Source organism: Eucalyptus grandis, chromosome 10 (assembly GCF_016545825.1).
Source record: "Eucalyptus grandis isolate ANBG69807.140 chromosome 10, ASM1654582v1, whole genome shotgun sequence".
Classification (NCBI taxonomy): domain Eukaryota; kingdom Viridiplantae; phylum Streptophyta; class Magnoliopsida; order Myrtales; family Myrtaceae; genus Eucalyptus; species Eucalyptus grandis.
Window position 1 is genome coordinate 7,511,012 of NC_052621.1, and position 18,644 is coordinate 7,529,655.

General features: G+C 37.2%; 2 protein-coding genes across 4 annotated transcripts; both read right to left on the bottom strand.

Annotated features, from left to right (window-relative positions):
• Window positions 1-814: 814 nt before the first annotated feature.
• On the bottom strand, window positions 815-6,800 carry LOC104439367 (probable polygalacturonase At3g15720). The gene is given in 10 exon segments (XM_039302780.1): window positions 815-1,063; window positions 1,209-1,322; window positions 1,469-1,577; window positions 1,877-1,958; window positions 2,287-2,418; window positions 2,421-2,493; window positions 2,871-3,080; window positions 4,214-4,357; window positions 5,346-5,425; window positions 6,680-6,800. Coding segments are annotated over 10 exon segments (1,314 nt in total).
• A 5,499-nt stretch (window positions 6,801-12,299) lies between these two features.
• On the bottom strand, window positions 12,300-18,165 carry LOC104437040 (DEAD-box ATP-dependent RNA helicase 15). 3 transcript variants are annotated; one of them, XM_010049907.3, is made up of 13 exons: window positions 18,027-18,165; window positions 17,865-17,928; window positions 17,610-17,734; window positions 17,282-17,382; window positions 16,348-16,520; window positions 16,025-16,256; window positions 15,805-15,923; window positions 15,176-15,229; window positions 14,912-15,096; window positions 13,382-13,526; window positions 13,207-13,290; window positions 13,069-13,132; window positions 12,300-12,787 (listed from the first exon to the last, which is right to left on the bottom strand). In XM_010049907.3, the coding sequence occupies exons 3-13, from the start codon at window positions 17,723-17,725 to the stop codon at window positions 12,777-12,779; spliced, it is 1,284 nt and encodes a 427-aa protein (XP_010048209.1). In that variant the 5' UTR covers window positions 17,726-17,734; window positions 17,865-17,928; window positions 18,027-18,165; the 3' UTR covers window positions 12,300-12,776. The 3 variants fall into 3 exon arrangements, with proteins under 3 accessions (XP_010048209.1, XP_010048208.1, XP_010048210.1); XM_010049906.3 differs by having other exon boundaries at window positions 17,865-18,087; XM_010049908.3 differs by having other exon boundaries at window positions 16,348-16,662; window positions 17,865-18,086.
• Window positions 18,166-18,644: the final 479 nt, after the last annotated feature.

Below are 18,644 nucleotides of genomic sequence, written 5' to 3' on the forward strand. Positions count from 1 at the left end.
CTTTTTCTATATAAGTTAAGAATTCTCGTTGGACAAGTCCTTGAAAGGCTCAAGGCAGAAATGACAAGAGAAAAATACCTTCAAGAGGTGGAGACTCCCTCTTGCATACTCCAGTATTCCCTTCTTTCCGGGAAGAAAAATGTATGGGGGGGAATTGAGAAGATTCATCTCATCCTTTTTTATCTTTTTCCTATATAAGTTATGAATTCTAACTATTATTTCACCCATGTCTCGTAATCATGAGATTTTTACAGTCTAATTGTCCTTGAAATCTTTGCTTATGTGATTATTTATATACAAAAGAAGTATCGCATCACTATTTGAATACTCAAATTGCATATAGTGCACCGTTGGCTAAAGATACTAAAACTCATTAATAAAAACGATTTACCAAGTAATATCCAATCACCTAACAAGATTCTTTTAATAATTCTGCGAACTAAGTCTATAATTCTAGCACTATCTATTTTAGCATCGCCGACGATCTTGCTTGGAGGAGCTCTTTCTTTGTGTACTTACGTTTATATTGATGTAATGGGTCTATTCCTACCAAAAAAGTAGAACTCAACAAAACAAATGTACTTATACAAAGACAAAAAGAGGCACGTGCTATTCAGATATAAATGAAAATAGTTTCACCCGAACATCAACTCTAGTACATCCATTGCCTGAACTACAAATTGCATAAGTCATCTCGACCACCAGACACATATAAGTCTGATTAAATTAACCATATAACCTATCTAGATTTTTGGACCGGAAAATAGCAACCACCTCGGTCAACTTATTGCATGGATACCATCAGCTACAACAATTAACCCTCCGAAGTTCGGCAAGAAACTTGAGGATCAACGTCGTCGAAATTGCCATCGACCACGTTCTCACAATCGGCGTAGCTCTTCTCCCCAGGTTCCTGAGGGTTGAGTTTGACGTGGTCTAGCACGATGTTCGTGCAACCTACGCCTCCCGCACACTGCAGTTTGATCGACGGCTGGTTCCCTGAAGTGCCTCGCACATTTCGAAATGTCACATTGCTCACCTTCACTACCGACGACGAACTCATCTGCAATCGTGGTTCGAATGAGACACAACACGGATCACAAATTCTGCTGTTTTAATGCATTCTATATGGATAGACTTATGATGGCAGCTATTTGATAAAGTTCCCTAACGAGCCATGCAAGCATTACTGGAAACATGGTGTTTACCTTGCACTTGGTCTTTTGATCGTCGCAATAGTTCTGATCGATTATGATTGGGTTACGAGCGTCAGAAATAACAATATTTTCGAAATGGATACCTCTAACATAGCCGGATCCACCCTACACAACACAAAATAAAGATGATTAATTCAATATAAAATAATTAATACAAATTAATACAGACGTCGATTTGGGTATTATGATTGAAATTTGTGTTATGCCTAATTTTGTTATTGATTACTGAAAATTAATGTATCCCAACCGACCTGCCATGTCTTGATCCTCGCGCCATTATCAGATGATTTGAATTCGCAATTTCGAACATTGACTTCTTCCACCGTCTCGTATTCTCCTTCGTATCCTAGGCTTCCCACACTGTGATTGATTTGTATGCACTCAACTCAGCAAGAAAGGGATTTCAATAATGTCATTGGAAAAGTGTATCAAATAACATTTTTGAAAGGTTAAAATCATAATACTAAACTACCATTTATACTTCAATTTCGTTGTTTGGCAATCTCTGTTTTCAATACATTCCAACATGGCCTGTTTACGAGATTTATCCTCACTTTATACATGGTACGCCAAACGAAAGGCTGAGAATTCCGGGTCGAAGTAAATAAGATACAAAGAATTTGTGGGGATCTATGTTATGAGGAGGAAGAATGGCAAACCTAATTCCATGGCCAGGCCCGCATTTAACGCGGTTGACGTCGAGGAACGAGGTCCCACCCTTGATGGCAATGCAATCATCACCTGCTCACATTCTCATTAGCTCACCAGGGTAGTCAAAAAGTCAACAAAATGATGGAAATTTAAGTCAAAAGGCCCACCTTATTTCATGAAAAATAAATGATTTGAAAAAATATTTTCTTAAAATTAATCGTCCGTATCACTTAAAAAAACAAATGAATGAAAAATATTTACATCGCCCCACAAAAATATTTAGACAGAAATTGGCACCAATAATGAAAACATCAGTCATTAATTAATTATTTCAAATAAAATGAGCGATCATATTTAGAAAAAATATGTTTTAAATCATTTATTTTTTAGCGAAATAGACGGAGCATGGCGGGCTTACCAGTTCTGATGGTGGAGTCATGGATTTGGATGTGGCTTGAGGAACCAATGGCGATCCCATCGGTGTTGGGGCTGTCATCAGGGGCCTGGATTAGAAGGGAAGTGAGCTTTGCACCAGTGCAGTTCTCAAGCTTATGTGGACCCTTGGGCTGTCCAAATGGGTGAGCCCACTGAGTTCAAGGTTCTCTATTTGGTAGAAGGTTACTCCCTGCAAAATTCCACCCATGATCAAGCCAAGAAAGGAAAGAGAGAGAGAAATAAAAGAAAACCCCTTCGATTTTAATTCCAGCAGGTCCGTCCATTTGGCAAAAGACTCTTGTTTGGACCCAAATCGACGGGCCTTAAGTGAGGTTTCACATAATCAACTGTTACGATGGATCTGGTCGTGAACAAAATGCTGGACTTGTATGCCTCCGGTGTTACATATATTAAGAATCAATGTAAACGCAATTTTCTATATAAAATTAATTTATTGTAGACTTAAATGATAAATGGTGTCCTAGTGTTTTTTTTTTTTTCTTACCCAAAAAAAAAAAAAAAAACATATTTGCTAATTAAAAAGGAAATAAAAAAGAGGGGACTGACCTTAGGTCTTTCGCAATCGCCGTTGCTGTCATCATGTGGAAGGATGTCGGACTTGACTTTGTTCCACCAAATCTGACCACGACCGTCGAGGTATCCAGTCCCTTCCCCAGTCACCTTCAGACCGTTGATCTTCGAAAAGAGAATCCAGCTCTGAGATTCACAATTTTTCCACTCCTCTATTTTGGCGGGCGCTGTGATATTCCCCAAAATCTGTTTTTTTTTATAAAAAAAAATTATATTCAAATCCCCAGAAGAATTGATAATTCAATGAAACGATTAGCCAAGATTGCTGGGAAATTAAAGTTCATTTTTTTTTTATCTTTTATTTTGAACAGTCCAAGAGGATTTGATCAATGGCGAATTGAGTCAAAAATCTCTGTCATAAATAAGAAAATACTAATTTTCCCATGTAAATTTTACTGGGCCAGGCTGGCCGAAGTGGGCAAGTCGAGCCCAAGAAATTTGCTTGTCTAAGTTGGCCCATTTTTCTGTTCACTCCAGTCTAAAACGGAGCCGTGGCTCCGCCTATCCAATTACCCAATCTAAAGTTGACTATCTCGTATTGATTAAGGAACAATTTAACTAAAATTAACCTAAGAGGTTACTGACCAAAAAAAAAAATCTAAGAGGTGATTGTGATTTCCATGATATTGAGAATGGCCGTGAGAACAGCCCCATAAAATGTACTAAGACAACTTGAATAAATTAAAGGGTTAATACCCTGAAAAACTCTAAACTGGTACACTTGTAACAAATTTACCCCAAACTATTTTTTTTATCATGAAAAATCCCAAATTGATACGCCTGTGCCAAATTTACCCTGACTGACCATAAAAAATCATAAATTTGTTTATTTATGACAAATTTATCCCAAACTAATTTATTCGACTGCAAAAAACTCCAAACTGATAAATTTGTGACAAATATATCATTCGCTAAATTAGATTAATACCACAAAAAAATCATAAAAATTGTAAACTCAACCATAAAATTTCAAATTGGTATATTAGTCAATTGTCACGTGTCATTTAACTTAATAATTTGATAATAAAATTTAACGAAAATAAACATAGAATAAATTTGTCACAAGTATACCAGTTTATGATAAATTTGTCAAAGGTATACCAGTTTGGGGGTTTTTTGTGGTCAAAAAAATAGTTTGGGGTAAATTTATCACAAGTGTACCAGTTTGGGGTTTTTCAAGATATTAATCATAAATTAAAACCTCATAAAATAAAAATGTTCATAATATATAAACATAAAAAAAAAAACAAACAATTGGCTTTTTATGGCCATCTCTAGCGTTTTCTTTTCTTTTAATTTATTTATTTTTCCCGAAATACCTTAAAATTGATGACGGCGGATTTGCAAGGGCCTTGAAAATGGAGGGGATGGACTAAGAATGATTTCCCAGCAGGAGCCACAACTGTTGGAGTTTGTCTTGCTTGGTCACCTGTACATGCTGCTTCCCACGTTTTCAAGAAGGCCTTTCAATACACACACACAAAAATTAGTTCTTCATTAATGTAATATAAGTAAATAAAACCTTGTGAATTATACATATGGTGTTTTGATTGAGTATGTTATGCCACATCCCCTAATCTTGAATTCTCTTCATCGAAGTAATTTCATATTGACATTAGAGTTTAGCTTAAATCTACATTTTCTCTCTAACTTCTTTTGGCGAGCTCTTCAAAAAATATGATCTTGGAAATTTTTTATAATTGGGCATCTTAGAGGTTAATGCATGGAGTCACGATTATAAAAGATTATGCTTCCATAGAACTCTCGAGTACGGAAATTTAAAGGGAAAATTACCAAGAAGGATGGATTATAAAAAGTCAAAAGGTGAAAACTTAAAGAGTTAATTATTGTAATGGGTCAAGTCAAAAATGATCCAACACAAATTGACAAATTTCCATACAATGTAAATCTAGCGATTTATAATCAACCCATACTCAACCCAATCGATCTATAGTGCTAAAACGTTCTTATATTTACCGAATCTTGATTAAATGCGAGATCTAACAAGCAAGAGAATTTGAAGAGTCATAGGATTACATTAGATCTAAGTAAGTTGAGAACTCATTTTTTACCTATATTATTTTAGACTTTATCAGTTTAAATATATTTATGACTCATTTATTGAATATAAATGACATTTATAAGGACTCAACTCATCAAATATGGGTTAAAAATGGGTGTATGACCCATTTTGACAAGTCTAATCACATTCTATAAGAACTGGACGTGTGGTTACTTTTCACACTTCGATTCACTCTAGTAACTGATTATTTCTTTTCAAGAACATACCCAAAAGTCTCACAACTTTAGTATCGGCACACCTATTCATGCATCTCCTCATATCTTAAACAGGTAAAAGCTTAACGATCAAAGACCAATTAAAATAGAAAAAATAAAAATTCTAGGAGATCCATGCATGTACGAGAATTGAAAATATCTTAGAGGACTTACCTGGGAATCATCGGAGTTGCCATCTCCTTTGGCGCCGTGATCCAAAACATTGAAGACGCTGTTGCCAAACGCTGTCGAAGCTACACATAAAATCACGATACCAGCCAAAAATCCCTGCCAAAATTTTAAAAAAATAATAATAATAATTTAGCAAAATGCAAGAAAAGTAGAGACGGGTGGAGATGGGGTTCAGGATAGAGATAGGGGACAGAGAGATGGGAGATATATAGAAACATGTCTCACCATTATCGTATCGAGAAGAAACTGAGAAATTTTTACGTGCTTCTTCTTCGTTCTTCCTCTATATATTTATTGGGGACTCGTCCTAGAGAATAATAACCAGGAAAATGAAACATGAAAGGCAGGAATTACAACTTTCCTTTTACGATGTGATCCTATTTTCTGATATGATCTGATGCTTACCAGATCTCTTACGCCCTTTTTTGCTAATTCGCCGATGCCTAAAAAAGTTATCTTCTTTCAATATATCTTATCTTCACTGATTAGTTTCCTTTTTCATTTTGGATATTTTCTCAAAAGTGAGATGTATATCCAATTTTGGCAACACTATCCTTTCCCTAATTGGGAAAAGGTTAAGGATTCCCGATAGGTTGAAATCGGTCATACTTTAAGGGGCAGATTAACCAGCAAATATGGATACTTCGATCATATGATCATATGATGCAAATGACACGTGGGCATTCGATAGCTCACTGGGAGATTTACTTCATTTTTGAATCAGGATCAAGTTTTGTTAAGAGAGTGGACAACGATATTTCCACCCTACATATATGAATATCCACCCTTATTTCCACTAAAGAAAATAAAAATAAATTGCCTTCAATCATTTAATTGCAATTCGATATGCTGATCCCATCTAATTTATTTATTTGTTTATTTCTCTTTAGGATTTGGTTATTATAATTAAGCATTTCACATGTTTCATTTTTGTTTATTGTGGTATCCCACATATATGGGAAAATTTTAAAAAAAGTCCTAAACCTTTTGTATTTGTGCCAATTTAGTCCTAAACTTTTTTTTTGTGCCAATTTAATCCTAAACATTTTTACGCTATGCTAATTTAGTCATTTCTGGCCAATTTTGACCGGATTTTGCTAACTGGATACAGGTCAGCAAATGTGGTCTTAATGACGCTAATATGAACAACTTTTAATAATATTTTAATATTTTTGAATTTTTTTCTTTTTTTTTTTCTTTTTTTTCTTTTTTCCTTCTCCTCCTCCTCCTCCTTCCTCTAGCCAGTCATCGAACCTCAGCGATCGGCTAGAGGTGATGGCCGGCAAGGTCAAGGTCGACCTTGCCGACCGCCTTACCAATAGCCACGAGGGCGACCTCGTGCTGGGTGACAAGGGTCGAGCCTCGCCCATGGCCGGTGAGGCTTGCCCGCCCGGCGCTGAGCCTCACCAAATTAGGCAAGGGTCGAGCCTCCCCCATGGTTGGCAAGGCTTGCCCTCACTGCCCAAGCCTCGAGGGTGGCCTCGCGCCGAGCGGGCAAGGCTCACTCTCGCCGGATCAGGTGAGGGTCGAGCTTTGCCCATGGCAGCACCGAGCGGCCAAGCTTCACCACCCAACGCAAGGCCGCCCTCACAGCCATTGGCGAGATGGCGGGCAAGGTCGACCTTGACCTCGCTGGCTAGAGGAAGGAGTAGAAAGAAAATAAATAAATAAATAAAAATTCAAAAATATCAAAAATATTATTAAAAGTTATCTACGTTAGCGCAAATGATGCTACGTCAGCCAGCCGACGTCCAATCAGCAAATTCTGACCAAAATTGGCCGGAAATGACTAAATTGGCACAATGTAAAAATGTTTACGACTAAATTGACACAAATGTAAAAGGTTTAAAACTTTTTTAATACTTCTCCCCACATATACTAAAGGGCAGTATGTTTTCTTTTCTATTTTTAAATCTTACTTCCATTGAAATAAGTTTTATCAAAAGAGATATTTCCAAGAAAATGTATATCAACTCTCTTAATTTATTAAATCAAATAATTTGTCTTTTTCCTTACCATTAGTAGATATCTTTACACATAACATGTAAGGACAATATTGGAGTATATAGGATTACACTAAAAACATTGACAAGAAAAAGTTATGTATAATGAGACATTTTGATATTTTTTTTCTAACAGCTCATCAATGATATCACTTTCTATTCATCCAATGATTTTTAAAAATATATTTTTATGCAATTGATTTAATTATATTTTACCTTTTAAAGTCTCTTTTTGGAAAAAAGTAACTATGATTATAATTTGGAAAAATTTTCAAGACGGTCTCTTTTTTGTTTCATCCTATGATCCCACTATGTGTATGTATAAATGACAATTGATAGGGAAATATTTGATAGTGAAATGCCCAATAAAAGTGTAAGTTTATAAACAAGTGATTGTGTTAAGAAATCGCCTAGGTCAAAATTTGTATACATTCTACTTGACGATTGACCCATTCATATGGGCAAAAGAACAATAAGAGTGTCAAAGCTTAACATAGAATGAAACTTAAGTACTAAAAGTTACGAAAAGTACACTTAAGTGCCACTTTTTTTTTTTAAATTGAGATATTTGAATGTTAAGTCCGGTGACCTCTTATGTGGCAATTTTTTTAATAATATAATTTGCCTATGTGGCTCGCTGAAAAGCTGAGTCAACAAAGAAGAGCCAAAACAACGTTGCTCTATCCTCTTTTTTGAATTTTAATATAAATATTAATTAAATTAAATTAAATTATTTATTTTTATTATTTAATTGAGAGAGAGAGAGAGAGAGAGAGAGAGAGAGAGAGTGAGAGTGATGAAGATTGCAGAAGGCGAGGGCCCAGCCCTCGCCATCGCCTCCCCACTATCACCGGGAAGGGTTAGTGTCGCCTGGTCGATGGCAAGGGCATGTAAGCCCTCACCCAACTAGGCCAAGGGTTGTCGTCTACTGGGGCAACCCTTGCCCCAAATTTGGGTGAGGGGCCACAACCTCACCCCAGATCAAGGTCACCAAGTCCTAACCGACCCTTCCCTACTATCATTAGCCTTTCTCAGCGATGATGGGGAGGCGATGGCAAGGGTTGAGCCCTCACATTCTACAATCTTCATCTTTGTCTTTTTTTATATAAATAATTTAGTTTTAATTTAATTTAATTAATATTTATATTAAAATTCAAAATTCGAAAGCAAAACAACATCGTTTTGGTTTATCTAGCCACGTTAGAGTACAAAACGACCGTTTTGCACTTTTCTTGCCAAAAAAATGCCACATTAATATTTTGGCTAGATTTTCTCATCATTAATACTTAACCGGTCAATTTTACTCCGATTTTGATACTTAAATATCTCTTTGTCCCAAATTTTGGCACTCTAGGGGTACGAGTCTCAATTTGCTCACCAACATAGAATAGAATTAGGTTTCTTGACAATTTTCTTTTCAACAAAACTAATTTCTATGAAAGTAAAATTCTAAATTAAAGATGAAAAAATATTGCCTACAATAAACAAAAAAAACAAGTGAAATTCTTAATCATGACAACTAAATCCTACATAAAAATTGAAATCAGCCGCCACTTTAATCTACGATGGATTGGTTAGGGAGATTTTGTTATTTAGGTAAAAATTTGGTGGATTTAATCATATTGGGGATGAAAACAGCACCGCCCAGAAAAACTAGCATATCCATTGCTTAAAAGAAAGCCTTCATTCACTGACCCGCTTGTTGCAAGACTTTAACCCACACCTTACAACACGATGGTTCCGGAGGATTCTACTACAGGAGAATCGGTGGATCTCCAAAACCCTATGTTGTAGGTATTCAAATCCTACATAGCGTGGTTATACGAAAATTTCATTATTCTCATTGGATCTATCCTTGTCTTTTGGTGCCCACTGTAAGCCTATTTCTAAAAAAAAGGGGATAATCGTCCAAAAAGTTCTAAACCCTAAATCTTTTAATTATACAAATTTAGTTCTAAAACTTTTAATAATTTATCAATTTAGTTCTTAACTTTTTTTTGTGTCAATTTAATCGAGTGTCAAACACTAAGAGTGCCAAAACTTAGCACGGATGGACACTTAAGTGCCAAAAGTTATAAAAGTGACACTTAAGTGCCAAAATCAGAACAAAATGGATCATTTAACTACCAATGGCAAGAAAATCCAGCCAAAATGCTAACATGGTGATTTCCGGACAAAGTAAATGCAAAACGACATCGTTTTGTATGCTGACATGGCTAGACAAATACAAAAACGATATTGTTTTGCTACTGACATCGTAATAAATTAATATAAAAATTAAATAAATTAAATTTCAAACTAAATTTATTTAAAACATTTATTTTTAAAAAAAAAACCAAGGAAGGAAGAAACTGGTTGAAAGCTAGCACTCCCTTCCGCTGTTGGGATTTGGACAAGGGCTTGTGGGCCCTTGCCATCAACCCTGGCTGACCCCCTCGCCGCCTCCTTCCTCCCTTGGCTCTTTTTTTGTTTTTTAATTATTTATTTAATTTTTAATTAATTTTTTACAATTTAATTTAATTAATTTTTATATTAAAACTTAAATCTACGCCAAAACGACGTTGTTTTTGCGGTTCTTTGCTAAGTTAGCTCTCCGGTGAGCCACATAAGCGATAAAAATAATAAAAAATTGCTACGTAAAATTTTCAATGAAGTTCGTTGGAAGTGGCACTTAAGGATACGAATGAAAAAATTTCTGGAACAAAAATTAATTTCTCAATTTCTATTTCAAAAATTGAGAAGTTAAAAGTTTTTAACTTATGACTTCTTCTTCAAATTTATTTCTAGAATATAAATCTGTTCCGAAAATAGAAAAATCAAATTGCGTTACCAAACGGATTTATGTTCCAAACCTGTTCTGGGAAACAGAGAAATAGAGAAATAAAGAAATAGAAATTTTATCATATACACCCTAAGTGTCCCTTTATGCTAAGTTTTGGCACTTAGAGTATACTTCTTCCTAATTTAATCTTAAACCCTTGGAAGATTTACCAATTTAGTCTTGGATAGTTACTCGGAAGAACTACATTGGCAAATCGTCAAAAGGTTAATGAGAAGATAAGCAAATCATCAAAAAATTTAAAACTAAATTGGAACAATTAAAAGTTTAGGACTAAATTGGCCTCTATATAATAGGTTAAAGGCTTTTTGAACAATATTTTCTTAAAAGAGACTGCTTTTAGAGTTGAAAATGAAGATTTTGTGCTTAAACCTGTAGTTAGCTCAATTTTTGCTCGTGATTCCGAGAAGCAATATAGAATCAACGCAGTCAACTCAATGACCTAGAAAAGAAAAATATATGTGCTTATAAAATTACTGCAAATTTAATTACCCATATGTTACAAGAATATTCTCTGCCAACTACATTTTTGACTTTTTACGAGTATTGATCTGTTTGACTTCAATTTTTTCTTTATATATTTATAAATTAAAAAAAAAAAAAAAAAAAAAAAGGAAGTGCCTCGAATCCTTCTTTTTCTCGTTTGGACGATTAAGGAAAGTCCACTTATAAATCCACGCATTAATTACTCTACATTAACTCCATACGATCCCATTCCTTTTGTTTGAGTACGTTGTTTAGCTTTTGTAATTCTTTGCTACATGAAATAGAGTTGCCACGACGATGAGTGTCGACGGACAAAATGACTAAACTCTCTTTTGGTTCTTTTACTAAAAAAATTAAAATTTCATTATCATTCTGCACATGAATTAACCACTACAAACCCACTCCATTTTTCAGAAGCTTTGTTTGAAAAAAAATTATTTTACCTTTTTACGTTCTCCCTATATATGATATAGAGTGATACAAAATGAAACGATTCGAGTCCCTTTTGCTTCATCCAATAATAAGCAAGATCCCATTTTACCTATATGATTCTCCATAAACTCCAATTTTTAAAAGTTCGAATTAATCTTCAATCTATAGTTTTTAACCACTGAGACGCTTGGTTATTCTTTGGGGTACACACAAGCAAGCATGTGCTTTAAGCGCAATTTTTCTAGTACTATCAAATGCTATCAATTTCACGTAGGAGTTGTTCCATCTCGGGAATCTTACGTAATCCACAAAGTTGTTAAATTACTCAAGGGAAATAAGTTATATATACGGTGTTCCCTCTCATAGTGAAAAGGAAAAAAATGAAAGGAGAACTACATTAAACTGCTACTTGAAAAATAATTTAGTTGATTCATACCCATATCATCCATCATATTCGATAGCATTTTGCACAAGACATCTGACTATGACGTAATTTCTAGACACTAGACATATAAGAACTTGGATTTAGCAACCGCCAAAGCTTACACATCCGAGAGAATCGACCCGGCATCCAGCGACCGCCAAACGATGTTACCGATGCAATGGCCGAGGATAGTCAATGAGAGTCAATGGTGGGCGGTGGTGAGCCTGTCACCCTACCGACGACCAAGTTGGACTTGGAACAACCATGAAAATAGAAAAGGTAAAAGGGTGACCAAGATGTAAAATCTCAAAGAGCAACCATAGCACCGTTTATTTCATGAAGAATTAAGAATTGAAAAACATTTTGTAAAAACCAATTACATATGGTACTCATGAAATTAAATGAAAGAAAAAAGGTGTGCCTTCGCACTAGCTCATGCCATGAGGTGTTTGGGTATTGCCTCGCAACAAGCAGCCCTTATGCTTCGTTGCCAACATTGAATTTGAAACCCTAAACGTACTACTGGCGACGTGTCCAAGGTGAGGATTTTTTACGATCAGTTAGACTAAACAATACAATCATTTCTAAGAAAACATTTTTCAATTCATTCATTCTCTGATTTTCCGCAAAATGAAAAACATATCTTCTTCAAATGTCGAATGACAGTTTAATCTACCATCCAATGACCATAGTAATCTAAGAAACCAATCGCTAAAAGTCAACACCAGACAGGGTAGTGCAAGAATCACTCCAGAAAGATGTGACATTCACAGATTGACCTCATCACTTTCGTGATTAAGTTCACATGTTGGAAATGCAGCCGTGCAATAAAAGTTTTGACAGTCAGTTTTGAACAGGCTCCTAACGACCCCGAGCAAAACTCCGTAATCCCAAAATAATTGGAATCGTCTCATCTACTTGATCTGAATTAAAGAGATATACGGATAACATCTAAGGACTAAGTCACTAAAGTATTACTGCAATTAAAAGTCAAAAATAGTTCTCGAACTCTAATGGCACACCGGATATATGATAAAAGCAGAGTAGAGATGGCTTAATACTAAAAATTACAAATTCCTCAAAGAAAGGGTGAGCGCCAGAAGCATGCAACTCTCTTCACAACGCAAGAGTCTGTCAGAGAAAGTTCGAGGAACAAAACCCACAATGCCTCTGGCAGCAAAACCCGTCTTCTGCGAACGGTGTAGCCTTCGATATCGCCAAGCAATCATTTAAGATGGCACTGCACAACGGAAATCATACATAAAAGTCCTCATTAGAAATTCTGACCCCAACAAAGCGTGTACTCATACAATATAAACTCATGAAAGAGGAGATCAAATGCCATGCATACGAACTTGATGTCAAGATGAAAGGAAAGAAGTCTATCAAAAAACAGCCTGTCCTACAGTGTGAGGCTGAGACATGCTAAAATACATCATGCAACACTAAAACCGGACACTCATGCAATCGTCAATTGACAAACCAAAGCTTCTGAATGAGTTCAGGAAAAAGAAAACATACTATATGTAGACGTATCAATCTGCTCAGGAAGCTCCTTTATGTCAACCTCAAATCGTGCTTGCACCTAAAACCACACAAGAAGTTTAAAACACATCCCTATGGATCAAGATAATAAAAGACTAGGAACACCAAATCTACCTGATTGAGAATGTCAGAATCAGAGGCAGAGGAGACAAATGTGATCGCAAGTCCTTTAGTACCAAACCTCCCAGCTCTACCAACCTGTCATTTAAGTGGGCCCAGAATATCATTTTGAAAGTACTATGAATATATTCAAAAGTAGAACTTCACGTTGAAAAAGTCAATAGCATACCCTGTGCAGATAAGTATCAGCAGAATCTGGCATATCGTAGTTGATCACGATGTTGACACGCTCAATGTCTATTCCACGACCAACCAAGTCTGTAGCAACCAGGATTCTTTTATGCCCCTCCTTAAAGCCCTTGTAGCGTGTTAACCTACAACCACATTAAATTCAGCTTAAGGTCAATCACTTCTTAGCACGCCATGGTGAACACCAAAACAGCATTCCCAACATCAAAGGCAAAAATAGAACATGACACTAGTTGAAGGCCTTTCGCAACTGATACCAATATTCACTTTAGCAGTGCACATTCACAAAAACGACATAGGGGCAACATGTGTAGCTCAGTGTGAAATTGTCTATGCAGACTAAACCAACAAATAAACCTAAAAGGAATCACACAACAGTATTAGCAACAGGAAAGAGAACAAAAACACCAAGCAATGCTAACCTCTAAATCCTACACTAGAAAAGCCAGTCCTTGAAGTCGACAGCAACAGAATTACCACACCAACACAAGTGAAACTACTCACGCTAGAAAAAGAATAATATAATACACATTCAAGAAAGGAACATCAGTGACAATCCTCAAGATTGGCTATACATTAAACATTAGTTACAGTCCTAGACAAAGGATATCTAAAGAGTTAATCTGTTTAAGGGTCAATGGGTAAGAAGCCAACCAGCTTCCTATAGGGTGACTTAAAGGAGCAGTCTGTAAGAGAATAAAAGATATGATGCTAATCAAGCACAAGCAACACATACATGCCATTCCAGTATACTTGAAAGAAATAAAAACACATTAGTCTTGCACTACCACAAGTGATGGCTCTTTAACATGAAGCCCACAAAAGCTTCTCATTCCCTTAAGGTCAAGAATAAAATCTCCCAGTTAACATTCCCAATTGCCTCAACTACCTATAAATTGGATAGAAAATTTTTGAAATTCACATGAGGCTGATAAAGTTATATGGCCCCCATACCATTACATTAAGCACATAAAGTTTTCCACAAATGAGAAGACATTTCCCACAGCTGAACTGTTATCACAGTGCAGAAACCTAATCAGATATTGCTCCTAATGCATCTCAGATTACATAAAAAATCAAGAGTGAAGATTAAAAAGCTACTGAGGATGTTAGAGCTGCTGCGAGTTGGCTGTTGGCAAAATTAAAACTCATCTAGCACCATTATGTCCCAGATGGTAGCAAAAAAAGGTGATGAGAAGTCTTAACAAGTCTTGAATAACACTGACAGTGTCATGTCTCCTAGATGGGTTCTCATCTCAATCTGTTATAGACACAATAAAATGTCACAAATCAAAAAGATACATAAAAACACCTCCACCTCCACTCTATAAGCACCATACCAGTAAATGAACCAAAAGGATCTCTTCCGCAGGCACACATTGATAGTGCTCACCCAAAATCCTTAGTATATAGCAGGGGCCAAGATAAAATACAAAAATAAAAACTATACACCAAGACAACATTAAACAAGCGAACAAGAGCTAGTGAAAGGAAGCTCGCCATGACTAACCTCTCCTCCTGGGACATGCCAGAGTGAATGCATATTGAGGGGAAGTTGCAGTCAACTAATAACTTGTTCAGCTCGGCAGCTCTATTCACACTCTTGACAAATATGACAACTTGATTGAAGTCCAATGCATCAAGTAGGTCATTCAGTTTGCGATTTTTCTCCCCTTCGCTCAATTTGATGTAGTGCTGCATAATTTTCCAAGTTAAAATATTACTTCACACAAAGCAGACCAATTAAGCAGAAAACAAAGGAATCAACTCATACCTGTACAAGACCATGAAGAGTCAACTTGGCCTCATCGACATATATTTCCATTGGCTGAAAGGAACAAAGGTCATAGCAAAATAATATTAGATGCCTTCTCGAAGCTAACAGAATCCAGTGCTAATGACTCATGGAAGCAGATCGCTTAGTCTTGCTTCATCTGGTGCCTCCTTGCTGGATTTTCAGAATGTGTACCACGCAAGTGCCAGAATCCTTTTACACATCCTACCTAGGAGGAGCCATCCCACAAGAGGCTGCAAAACTAACCCCAAGCTAGACAAACCCCTCTATGGGTGGCAAAAAGTTAAAAAGGTCATCTTGAGCTATGCACAGCCAAACTCGAAACAACTATATAAAGCAAAACTAGTGCAGGGACAGACTGAACGATCTTCAAGACCTTGACAATCAACTCATGTCACTACGTGCATCTCAACATCCTCAACTTTCACCAACTCTTCCACCATCAAGCTGCGATTCCAACAAGATGACTCAATGAAATAATGTGACAGTGAGAGCAGACAACTGTAGCACCCAAATTGAATTATGACTATCTTAAAACCCATGGACTTAGCTCGGAAAACAGAAGAGAGACTTCTAAATTGAAGCGATAACTGGCCACGAGAAATTACATCTTGCATAAACTTCTTGCAAACTGGACGGATCTCCTTGCTGAGTGTTGCTGAGAACATCATGACTTGCTTATCATGTGGGGTCATCTTGAATATCTCCTGCACATCTCTCCTCATGTCTGCAAAAGCACATGAATAAGTTAGCCATAAAAAAAGGCCCGGCAAAATATTAAGTAGACCAGCATACCAAGTTAGAGACATAAAAGGACAAGAATCATACCAAGTGATTCAAGCATCTTATCACACTCATCAAGTATGAAATGCCTGACATTCTTTAAAGAAAGGTCCTTATCTCTTGCTAGAGCAAGTATCCGGCCAGGAGTTCCAACAACAATATGGGGGCACTCATTCTTCAATAGTTCTTTATGGATTTTGATATTGACGCCACCATAGAACACAGCAACCTTGATATCAGGTAAGTATACACTGAACCTCTCAAACTCGTGGCATATCTGCAGAGCAGATAAGCATTAGAAAACTTAATGTGATGCCCACAAAATTTACAACAATAAACATTAAATCAATCTCGTATCTAGCAAGAACCTGATAAGCTAATTCCCTCGTATGACAGAGGACAAGTGCAGCAACTTGCCCTGCCACAGGCTCAATCTGCTGCAAAGTCGACAGGACAAACACAGCAGTCTTTCCCATTCCAGATTTAGCTTGACAAATGACATCCATGCCCAAAATGGCTTGCGGAATACACTCATGTTGAACTGGTGAAGAACCAAAGAAAATTGGATGGAAGGAACCGTCGGTAAGTAAAATTATAACCTCCCAGAACCTTTCAAGTGAAAGGTTTATCAAACCAGGTTATTTCTCCAAAATCAAGAGAATGGCTTTAGTATGTTATATTACCTGAAAGAAAATAAGACCAAAATGAAAGTCATTGAAGCAGAACATTCACCAGGAAAGCCAATAAAAGTAAGGCAATTCAAGAGGATGAAGTTAAAATTGAAGCAGCAACTAGACAGAGATATCTTTTGAAAGACTCATTCTAAGTCCCTATTTTGAGGTTGAAGCTTCTTACAAGCAAATAGACAGATCATTTTGTCTAATCTGATGCACACATGCTTTCATTTTTATTTTATTTTATTTGGGGGGGGGACTTTTACTAATTGTCCCATAACTCTTTGTTACGGAATAAAATACTTGGGATATAGCTCAAAAATCTCGATTAAGGTCTCCTGTTCTGAATTCAAGGCCTCTTACTAACAAATCAACAGATAATTCTTCTAAAATCTAATGGCTATATCTTTGTCACTTCTTATGTGCTTGTTACTGTTTAAACGGCTACTCAGGTTTTAGAATTAAAATTGCATGCCGGTTAAATACTTAATTGGACCAGTACAACATCCCCAGAAAGCCATCCACTTCAACCAAAGCACACCACAGGAAAACACACACCTTTACACACAGCAAAAAGAGATATATTCAGATAAAAGAGAAGAGCAACGAATCATTTAATAAACTTTGCCTTCAGAGGGATGCTCAAATCCAGAGTCAACAATAGCTCGAAGTAGTTCCGGCTTCAAAAGGAAGTCTCTGAATCCTGAACTGTGAATTCCCACGTATCCCCTGGCATTAGGCACATGAAAACCCAATTAGACACGCTCCCAAAAGCACAGACTGATATAAAGCCCCGAAACTCCAGCTTCTACTGTCCGTTTCCCTTCATCCCACGCCAAAACGAGACCCAAATCTATTAAATCCCCCTCTCAACGAGCAAGAACAACAGCAGCAACTGAACTAGAACGGACCCCATAGCCCAAAAAACCGAAAAAACAAAAAAAAAAAAATCAAACCTTTTGGCGGCCTCGCCGTTGGCCTTAGCGTTGACGGAGTCGGGGGCTTTGTCTTCCTCTTCTTCGTAGTCGAGGAGCTCTTCTTCGTAGGCATCGTTGTCCCTAGCATCCCCCATTTCTTTCTCCTGCAAAACACGAACACTCCACACGTCAACCCAAAAAAACCCCCCACACGACCGACAGAAACCCACGACCGCGGAAGCCGCGAAGTGGGGGAAAAATTAGGGTTTTACAGCGGGGCGAAAGAGCGAGTACCTCCGAGCTCGGCGAGAAGAGGGGCTTAGGGTTTTACACACACACACACACACACACGGAGCGTCTGCAATGGAAACACAAGGTTAGCTGCTGCTGCTAGAGAGAGAGAAAATCGGGGGAGGCGAAGATCTCTCTGGTTTTTGTGCAGAGGAGGAAGACGACCTCGATCGGGAAGGGGGAGGAGGAGCGGATTAGGGTTCTCTCGGTCTCGATTGGGATTGCGATGACGAGCGGGTCCTATTTATAGGGAAATTCGGGTTTCCCCATTTTGCCCCTCCCGCAGTCCGCTGCGGAGGAAATCGCCAATCATCGATCATAATCTTTCTCGCGCTTCGCAGCAGCGTCGTCGAAAGTTCTCTCCCCCACTTCTCTCTTATGTTTTTTCAGGATTAGGGGGGGATGTGCGGGCGCGTTTGGTCTCTTGTATTTTGCCAATTTAGGGCAAACGATCGTGGATCCTATGTTGACCACAAAGGGAAGGAAAAAATTAAAGAATTCATGCGTCCTATTATGATTTGATGCCAAGTAACGTACTATTCAATTTTAGTCATCTGATCGGCAATCGAACTTTTGAATTATGTTCCATTAAAGGCCCGTGCCATTAGGAAACTTTATGACGATACCCGATATCGCGGTCGCCTATGCCCCGTCGATCTGCTCATCTAGTTGAACATTGATGGCGAAGGAGGAAAAAAATCTAGAACCAAGAACCAATGAAAGGGGGCGATGGCGATAGGTTAGAGATGAAGAAGAAATTGAAGGTATCGTTTGAAATTATTT